This window comes from Crinia signifera, chromosome 9 (genome assembly GCF_055691185.1).
Source record: "Crinia signifera chromosome 9, ASM5569118v1, whole genome shotgun sequence".
NCBI lineage: Eukaryota > Metazoa > Chordata > Amphibia > Anura > Myobatrachidae > Crinia > Crinia signifera.
Window position 1 is genome coordinate 24,833,146 of NC_139225.1, and position 10,779 is coordinate 24,843,924.

Below are 10,779 nucleotides of genomic sequence, written 5' to 3' on the forward strand. Positions count from 1 at the left end.
GCGAGAGACGCTGAGCGTTCACAGCGAATTAGCCACCAAACAATGCAGGTGTTCCAGCTCGTTACGCCGGAACATTGTTCTAGGACACAGATGTCTTAATGCCAGAGTGCCCCGTATTCTCAGTGCGCAATAACTGTGACACATAATGCAGAGTGCCCCGTATTCTCAGTGCGCAATAACTGTGACACACAATGCAGAGTGCCCCGTATTCTCAGTACACAGTGACTGTAACTGCGACACACAAATGCAGCGTGCCCTGTATTCTTAGTGAGCAGTGACTGTAACCGCAACACACAAATGCAGCGTGCCCCATATTCTTAGTGCGCACTGACTGTAACCGTGACACATAATGCAGAGAGCCCCGTATTCTCAGTGCGCAGTGACTGTAACTGCGATACACAATGCAGAGTGCCCCGTATTCTCAGTGCGCAGTGACTGTAACCATTACACACAATGCAGAGTGCCCCGTATTCTCAGTGCGCAGTGACTGTAATCGCAACACACAAATGCAGTGTGCCCCATATTCTTAGTGCGCAGTGACTGTAACCGTGACACAATACGCAGAGAGCCCCGTATTCTTAGTGCACAGTGACTGTAACTGCGACTCAGTGTGCAGTGACTGTAACCATGACACACAATGCAGAGAGCCCCGTATTCTCAGTGCGCAGTGACTGTAACCATGACACGCAATGCAGAGAGCCCCATATTCTCAGTGCGCAGTGACTGTAACTGCGACACAATATGCAGAGCCCCGTATTCTCAGTGCGCAGTGACTGTAACCGTGATACTGTGACACAATGCAGAGAGCCCCGTATTCTCAGTGCGCAGTGACTGTAACCATGACATACAATGCAGAGAGCCCCGTATTCTCAGTGCACAGTGACTGTAACTGTGACACAATATGCAGAGCCTCGTATTCTCAGTGCCCAGTGACTGTAACCGTGACACAATGCAGAGATCCCCATATTCTCAGTGCGCAGTGACTGTAATCGCGATACAGTGACACAATGCAGAGAGCCCCGTATTCTCAGTGTGCAGTGACTATAACAGGCAATGCAGTGTCCTGTATTCTCAGTGCGCAGTGACTGTAATCGCGATACCGTGACACAATGCAGAGTGCCCCGTATTCTCAGTGTGCAGTGACTATAACACGCAATGCAGTGTCCTGTATTCTCAGTGCGCAGTGACTGTAACCGTGACACAATGCAGAGAGCCCTGTATTCTTAGTGTGCAGTGACTGTTACTGTGACCTACATTGCAGAGAACCCCGCATTTGCAGTGCGCAGTGACTAACCATAACACACAATGCAGAGTGCCCTGTATTCTCAGTGCGCAGTAACTGTAACCATGACACACAATGCAGAGTGCCCTGTATTCTCATTGTGCAGTGACTGTAACCGTGACACACAAGGCAGAGTGCCCCGTATTCTCAGTGCGCAGTGACTGTAACCATGACACACAATGCAGAGTGCCCCGTATTCTCAGTGCGCAGTGACTATAACACGCAATGCAGTGTCCTGTATTCTCAGTGCGCAGTGACTGTAACCGCGACACAATGCAGAGAGCCCCGTATTCTCAGTGCGCAGTAACTGTAACCGCGACACAATGCAGAGAGCCCTGTATTCTCAGTGCGCAGTGACTGTAACCGTGACACAATGCAGAGAGCCCCCGTATTCTCAGTTCGCATTGACTGTAACCGTGACACAATGCAGAGAGCCCTGTATTCTCAGTGCGCAGTGACTGTAACCGTGACACAATGCAGAGAGCCCTGTATTCTCAGTGCGCAGTGACTGTAACCGTGACACAATGCAGAGAGCCCCGTATTCTCAGTGCGCAGTGACTGTAACCGTGACCCAATGCAGAGAGCCCCGTATTCTCAGTGCGCAGTGACTGTAACCACGACACCACGCAGAGTGCCCCGTATTCTCAGTGCGCAGTGACTGTAACCGTGATACTGTGACACAATGCAGAGAGCCCCGTATTCTCAGTGCGCAGTAACTGTAACCGCGACACAATGCAGAGAGCCCTGTATTCTCAGTGCGCAGTGACTGTAACCGTGACACAATGCAGAGAGCCCCCGTATTATCAGTGCGCAGTGACTGTAACCGTGACACAATGCAGAGAGCCCTGTATTCTAAGTGCGCAGTGACTGTAACCGTGACACAATGCAGAGAGCCCTGTATTCTCAGTGCGCAGTGACTGTAACCGTGACACAATGCAGAGAGCCCCGTATTCTCAGTGCGCAGTGACTGTAACCGTGACCCAATGCAGAGAGCCCCGTATTCTCAGTGCGCAGTGACTGTAACCACGACACCACGCAGAGTGCCCCGTATTCTCAGTGCGCAGTGACTGTAACCGTGATACTGTGACACAATGCAGAGTGCCCCGTATTCTCAGTGCGCAGTGACTGTAACCGCGACACAATGCAGAGAGCCCCGTATTCTCAGTGCGCAGTGACTGTAACCGTGACACAATGCAGAGAGCCCTGTATTCTCAGTGCGCAGTGACTGTAACCGCGACACAATGCAGAGAGCCCTGTATTCTCAGTGCGCAGTGACTGTAACCGTGACACAATGCAGAGAGCCCTGTATTCTCAGTGCGCAGTGACTGTAACCGCGACACAATGCAGAGAGCCCTGTATTCTCAGTGCGCAGTGACTGTAACCGCGACACAATGCAGAGTGCCCTGTATTCTCAGTGCGCAGTGACTGTAACCGCGACACAATGTAGAGTGCCCTGTATTCTCAGTGCGCAGTGACTGTAACCGTGTCACAATGCAGAGAGCCCTGTATTCTCAGTGCGCAGTGACTGTAACCGTGATACTGTGACACAATGCAGAGAGCCCCGTATTCTCAGTGCGCAGTAACTGTAACCGCGACACAATGCAGAGAGCCCTGTATTCTCAGTGCGCAGTGACTGTAACCGTGACACAATGCAGAGAGCCCCCGTATTCTCAGTGCGCAGTGACTGTAACCGTGATACTGTGACACAATGCAGAGAGCCCCGTATTCTCAGTGCGCAGTAACTGTAACCGCGACACAATGCAGAGAGCCCTGTATTCTCAGTGCGCAGTGACTGTAACCGTGACACAATGCAGAGAGCCCCCGTATTCTCAGTGCGCAGTGACTGTAACCGTGACACAATGCAGAGAGCCCTGTATTCTAAGTGCGCAGTGACTGTAACCGTGACACAATGCAGAGAGCCCTGTATTCTCAGTGCGCAGTGACTGTAACCGTGACACAATGCAGAGAGCCCCGTATTCTCAGTGCGCAGTGACTGTAACCGTGACCCAATGCAGAGAGCCCCGTATTCTCAGTGCGCAGTGACTGTAACCACGACACCACGCAGAGTGCCCCGTATTCTCAGTGCGCAGTGACTGTAACCGTGATACTGTGACACAATGCAGAGTGCCCCGTATTCTCAGTGCGCAGTGACTGTAACCGCGACACAATGCAGAGAGCCCCGTATTCTCAGTGCGCAGTGACTGTAACCGTGACACAATGCAGAGAGCCCTGTATTCTCAGTGCGCAGTGACTGTAACCGCGACACAATGCAGAGAGCCCTGTATTCTCAGTGCGCAGTGACTGTAACCGTGACACAATGCAGAGAGCCCTGTATTCTCAGTGCGCAGTGACTGTAACCGCGACACAATGCAGAGAGCCCTGTATTCTCAGTGCGCAGTGACTGTAACCGCGACACAATGCAGAGTGCCCTGTATTCTCAGTGCGCAGTGACTGTAACCGCGACACAATGTAGAGTGCCCTGTATTCTCAGTGCGCAGTGACTGTAACCGTGTCACAATGCAGAGAGCCCTGTATTCTCAGTGCGCAGTGACTGTAACCGCGACACAATGCAGAGAGCCCTGTATTCTCAGTGCGCAGTGACTGTAACCGCGACACAATGCAGAGTGCCCTGTATTCTCAGTGCGCAGTGACTGTAACCACGACACACAATGCAGAGAACCCCGTATTCTCAGTGCGCAGTGACTGTAACCGTGACACACAATGCAGAGAACCCTGTATTCTCAGTGCGCAGTGACTGTAACCGTGACATAATGCAGAGAGCCCCGTATTCTGAGTGCGCAGTGACTGTAACCACGACACCACGCAGAGTGCCCCGTATTCTCAGTGCGCAGTGACTGTAACCGTGATACTGTGACACAATGCAGAGAGCCCCGTATTCTCTGTGCGCAGTGACTGTAACCGTGATACTGTGACACAATGCAGAGAGCCCCGTATTCTCAGTGCGCAGTGACTGTAACCGTGATACTGTGACACAATGCAGAGAGCACCGTATTCTCTGTGCGCAGTGACTGTAACCGTGATACTGTGACACAATGCAGAGAGCCCCGTATTCTCAGTGCGCGGTGACTGTAACCACGACACCACGCAGAGTGCCCCGTATTCTCAGTGCGCAGTGACTGTAACCGTGATACTGTGACACAATGCAGAGAGCCCTGTATTCTCTGTGCGCAGTGACTGTAACCGTGATACTGTGACACAATGCAGAGTGCCCCGTATTCTCAGTGCGCAGTGACTGTAACCGTGACATAATGCAGAGAGCCCCGTATTCTGAGTGCGCAGTGACTGTAACCACGACACCACGCAGAGTGCCCCGTATTCTCAGTGCGCAGTGACTGTAACCGTGATACTGTGACACAATGCAGAGAGCCCCGTATTCTCTGTGCGCAGTGACTGTAACCGTGATACTGTGACACAATGCAGAGAGCCCCGTATTCTCAGTGCGCAGTGACTGTAACCGTGATACTGTGACACAATGCAGAGAGCCCTGTATTCTCTGTGCGCAGTGACTCTCAATGCAGAAAACTCCCCATTTAACTAAATGCCTGTAATAATACAGGTATAACTGTGGTAAGGTTACTGATTGCTGCCTACTGTATACTGGCCTATGGGCCAGATTCAGTCTTTTGAAAAAAAATTGTCTGGAACACACCATGCAGGGGGAGCAAAGACATTTATATTACTCCTATGCAAGGTAAATAGTGACTGCTTTTGCATGTGATGCACAGATGTTAGCTTTATTTTTACACTGCAATTTAGATTTCAGATATCAAACATTCTCTTTACACAGCGCAAATCCGAACTGGCAGCTCCCCTGCTCCGGCTGTAATCTGAGTCCCTAGTTGGTTTTAAGATAATCGTCAGCAAGCCATAAGGAACTAGTTACATTTTGCAGAACTGTGCAGAGCGCCCCCATCCCCCTACTGCTTCGCAGAACCGTCCATCTCTGAGCTGTGTCCGGACACCTGGATTGTATTCCATGTCCCATCTCTCCTCATCAATCACTAGAATGCTCTTAATGTAATGCTGTAAGGGGTCAGCAGATTGATGGGAACACCCTTGTGCTGTGTACAAATTGCATTACATGCGACAAATCACATGAAGCCATTGAGGAACCAGCGGCAGGTTGACATAACGTCCTTCTCACGGACGCTGTTCTCTGGTCCGCTCCTTAGTTTATTTACTACCTGAAGAAAAAAAAAGATCATCATTTTGCATTCCACGCTGGACCTAAAATACTCATAGAGCAATCGAGATGAATATTCCTCCTCCACATTAGCCCCCTTGACCTAAAGTCATTAATGATACTCGAGAACCATAATAACATCATAATTATGTTTTACTTACACATGTTATGTGCTGGCTGTCTGTGACTGAGGCTTTTCAATGCAACAAGTGATGTAGGTTTGAATTGTTACACATAGAAGTCATTCCCTTCTATCCAACCGTATATTGCAGCCTGCGGCAAGCTAACGGGGATCAGCGAGCCAGTCACAATCAAGGCGTCCGGATCCAGGTTTGGCTCGTGGATGACCGACCCACTGGCACCAGAAGGCGATAACCGGGTAAGTGGCGACGTGATGTATTAAATTGTGTTTTAACATAACTGCGTCTATCTTCTAAATCACCACCTAGAAGCGACATTTTTTTTTTTTGTTTTTTAAGCTACTTTACCAGGTTGCCTGCTCACTCTGCCTCCTCCAAAGAAAAAGGAGGTTTTTCTAGATTTCTAAGACCAATATATGTAAAATAATGTTATCATCAATTTTATTTGGTCCTTTTACATGGTGTGTTTGGAGATATAAGGTTCCATCGCACAGTTGGGCCTAAGACCAGATAGGGCTTCTGCAGCGAAGGTGTTAATTATAAGCCGTTGGCATTGACTCTGTCGGTATGTTACCTTCCCTGGATTGTGATAAAGGTGCTGTGGGGAAATCCGTTCTTGACATTTCAATTTTAAATGTCATATGTTAATGTATCGGAAGGGCGGGTGCTCTATCCTCCCAGGCCATCGCGGCAGGGGTGCATGCATGCATCTCCAAACGGAAATGTTTCAAAAGAACACAAGGATGTTTAAAGTAATTTTTAGTTTAAGATCATTGTCAAATGTCACAATCAACCCCCCTTCCTCCCCTCTTTCTCACCTTCCTCCCCTCTCTCTCACCTTCCTCCCCTCTCTCACCTTCCTCTCCTGTCTCTCACCTTCCTCTCCTGTCTCTCATCTTCCTCCCCTCTCTCTCACCTGCCTCCCCTCTCTCTCGTCTTACTCTCCTCTCTCTCGCCTTCCTCCCCTCTCTCTCGCCTTCCTCCCCTCTCTCTCGCCTTCCTCCCCTCTCTCTCGCCTTCCTCCCCTCTCTCTCGCCTTCCTCCCCTCTCTCTCGCCTTCCTCCCCTCTCTCTCGCCTTCCTCTCTCTCGCCTTCCTCCCCTCTCTCTCGCCTTCCTCCCCTCTCTCTCGCCTTCCTCTCCTGTCTCTCACCTTCCTCCCCTCTCTCACCTTCCTCCCCTCTCACCTTCCTCTCTCTTCCACCATCTTCTGCTCTTCCACCTTCCTCCTCTCTCTCACACCTTCCTCCCCCTCCCCTCTCACCTTCCTCCCCTTCACCCTCCTCTCTTCTACCTCTGCTCTCCCCCACCTTCCTCTCCTCCACCTTCCTTTCATCTCCCCTACATTCCTCTCTTCTCCCCCACATTGCTCTCTTCTCCACCTTTTTTCTCCTCTTCTTCATTTTCCTTTATTCTCCTCCACCATTCTCTCTTCTCCCCCAACTTCCTCTCCTCCAACTTCCTCTCCTCCAACTTCCTCTCCTCCAACTTCCTCTCCTCCAACTTCCTCTCCTCCAACTTCCTCTCCTTCAACTTCCTCTCCTCCAACTTCCTCTCCTCCACCTTCATCTCCGCCACCTTCCTCTGCTTTCATCTCCCCCACCTTCCTCTCTTCTCCCCCACCTTCCTCTCCCCCACCTTCCTCTCCCCCACCTTCCTCTCCTACTATTATTTGCATGACCATCGGATTACTGAAATATCCCCAAGACAGGAACAAGCATTTTCATTAAATTAAAACCCTGAATAATGTCAGCAACTATTGAATATTTGTAATCTGGCTTGGCTGCTGCATGGCATTTTGGGGCATATGCAATAGTGATCGACTTTCCCGGAGGTGCTGGCAGGAAGCCGATCATTTTTTTTAAAGCGGCGACCATTTACAGGGCAAAGCCATGCCTTGTGAATGATTGACATTTTAAAATAACGCCCACGGTTGGCTGGCAACTCTTCACCTCTGGCACACTCTGATCCTATTGCATATGCCTTTATATGGGAGATATGGTGAAACGCGTCATTATGGCTGCAATGGACAAAGTGGGGGAGGATCTACTGACGCAGTTCTCTACACGATACATCTGCCCCATCTGCAGTGCAGCATAGTTTTGCCCAGTTGTGTGCTCATTTTGCCCATTTGTTCCACAGGTCTGGTACATGGATGGCTACCATAATAACCGCTTTGTCAGGGAGTACAAATCTATAGAGGACTTTATGAACAGTGACAACTTTACCTCTCACCGCCTCCCTCATCCCTGGTCTGGCACTGGCCAGGTTGTCTATAACGGATCCATATATTTCAACAAATTCCAAAGCCACATCATCATCAGATTTGACTTGAAGTCAGAGGCGATCCTGAAAACACGCAGCTTGGACCCAGCAGGCCACAGCAACGTCTACCACTACGCTTGGGGAGGCCAATCAGACATAGACATTATGGTGGATGAAAATGGTTTGTGGGTGGTTTATGCCACCAACCAAAATGCCGGGAACATAGTTATAAGCAAACTAGATCCGAACACTCTACAGATACTGAAGACCTGGTACACGGGTTATCCTAAGAGAAGTGCCGGAGAGGCTTTTATGATCTGCGGGACTCTCTATGTCACCAACGGCTACTCTGGTGGAACCAAAGTGCACTACGCTTACCAGACAAATACGTCTAACTACGAATACATTGACATCCCCTTCCAAAACAGATATTCACACATATCCATGTTGGACTACAATCCCAAGGACCGGGCCTTGTATGCTTGGAACAACGGGCACCAGGTCCTCTATAACGTCACCCTGTTCCACGTTATCAGGTCTGACGAGTTATAGCTCGGCCTGGCACCTAAAAAAAACTGACCAGAACCGCTGAGGGTGAACGCATCTCAAGAATGGCTGCCAAAAAAAATTCCGTAACTGTCCTTCTCAAAGATCTGACCGGACATCATTGAAATCAACTCCAGCGCCCTCTGGGAAAAGTGACGTACACACCGTCAGATCTTTGAGAACTTTATCACTTCATCAAGACAACGTAAAGGGGAAAAATAATAAAAATAAAAATCTGCTGCACTTATGATCCAAGAAAAAAAAAATTACTCCTTTTAAATCAAACACAAACTTTACGTACTAGGCAATGACTGTTTGATATAACGAACAATACCCGACATTAAAACTGTAGGTCTTTATTGACGGGAAGCTGTTGTTTCTAGGACAAAGAGACTAGGTCATGAATTCAGAGAGACCTTGTAAATGCAGGTGCGAAGTCCAGAGCAGATTGTTAGCTTGGAGACTTAATGCCGTTCGGAGGGAGGAGAATTACCGCTGCTTTTATTAGATTTAAAATGAAATAAATCCATCTAGAAGGGTCGGAGAAGGCAAAAGTGTTTTTAGTCTGGCAGCCCTCTCCTAATCACGATGAAGTCTGTATTCTGGCTGTAATGGTAGTTTGTCCATATTGTTTAAACTTATGTATCAGCAATGATCATGTATAATTGTCTGTCGTAATCTGAAGTATTCAACTGTATTTGTTTGTTCTCACGATGAATGTTGTTCAATTTGACGTAGTTCAGATTTATTAAGAGCAATGAATTTTGTTTCTGTAAAAACTAAAAAAGGTAAAAAATATTTATTACAGATAATATATACGTATGGATATATGACTATAGAGAAAAACGTGTTTACCCGTCACGGTAATTATAGGACGCAAAGGGTACCAGAACGGGGTGCTTCTGCTGCTAGTGGCAGAGCGTGGCGGATACACTGGCTGTTGGAATAGAGAATGTATCCTGTGATAACGATATTATTAGCGATTGATTTCCGATCTGGAAAACACTAGCTTTCTGTGGATTACGTCTAGCTTCTTCTACACAAGATCGGTAACTGGAATGTTCATTCTAGCACCCTGCATCTTTCAAAACCCCATGCAGTTCCTCTTCCCTGCTTGGGGTGTCATACTGTCTGCCGCGGTGGTGCTTCTAGCACAGTCTGGTCTGTCTTTCAGTGTTGATATGCAGACCAGTCCTGTGCTAGATTCACCGCAGCAGAGGAGCGACACCCCAGGCAGGGAAGCAGAACTGCATGGGTTTTGGAAGAGGCAGGAATGCTGGAATGTACACTAGGTAAATGAATGAAAGAACTAGGGAAGTTTTAGTTTTTTGTTTTTTTTTAAACTGAAATATATTATTATTTAAATCAGCCATCAGGAGACACATTATTCCCACCAGAAGATTCTTTGTACTATCCACAGCTATCTAAAGAAAAATAAAAAGAGATATTAGAAATTTTGGAATCGCTTTTTTTTGTGTGTGTGTTTTTGTTTTTCTTGGTGCCCGTTGTCGTTCTACTGGTAGATCGCGCACGGTGTTATTTTTTTTTATTCTATTTGGGCTATATAGTCCCAATCGAAAGTGACCCTGAATCGCACAATGTTAGCATCCGCGGCATCAGGATTGATAGCAGAAATAGTCTGTGGCCAGTCTGTTTCTGCGTCGATCTTCTACATCGAAAACCGTGTCCTGCTGCTCAATGCAGCCGGCCCTCCCTCCCCGGTTATAAAAGTTGTCAGGTAAAGTGGATGCTAAAGGGTTTATTTACTCAGATAGAAGTTGGATATTGCCCATAGTGACCAATCAGAATGTATGTATTTACTTAGCACCTTCTAGAACAGGAAAGGCCAACCTGTGGCTCTCCAGATGTTGTGAAACTACAAATCCCAGCATGCCTTGCCACAGTTTTAACACTCCCTTATAGCAAGGCATGATGGGATTTGTAGTTTGACATGTGGAGAGCCACAGGTTGGCCAGGCCTGTTCTAGAAGATAAAAGGTGGATTTCATTGGTTGCCCATAGCAATTTCCCATCTTCAATAGAACTCCCATCTTCGTAAAAGAGTGGTCGGTGACTATTCCTAATTTGTGGCTGTTTTTGAGGGTTAGCGGAAAATATTTAGTATCGCCTTGAAAAATGTTGGTAAAAATCAGCTGTTGCAGCCAATATGACCTGTATAGGCAGAGGGGACGGCAAGCTGTGTATGGCAACCGTGTCTGGGGGATACACTGCTGTATATATATAGCCACTGGGCAGGGTTACACATCCGCCAAGTCTAATGATTCAAATCGGTAACAGCTGGATAGACGTTTATTGAAATATGGCAGCGAGCAATGAGCAACGAG

General features: G+C 48.1%; 1 protein-coding gene across 2 annotated transcripts in view; it reads left to right on the forward strand.

The window, feature by feature from the left end:
• OLFM1 (olfactomedin 1) overlaps nt 1-9,889 on the forward strand; it is a 60,130-nt gene extending 50,241 nt beyond the window's left edge. For both annotated transcript variants that reach the window (XM_083158596.1, XM_083158595.1), the window contains exons 5-6: nt 5,759-5,865; nt 7,767-9,889. In XM_083158596.1, coding sequence (XP_083014722.1) covers nt 5,759-5,865; nt 7,767-8,441 — 782 coding nt within the window. In that variant the 3' untranslated portion in view covers nt 8,442-9,889. The remainder of the gene's footprint in view (nt 1-5,758; nt 5,866-7,766) is intronic.
• The last annotated feature ends 890 nt before the right edge of the window (nt 9,890-10,779 follow it).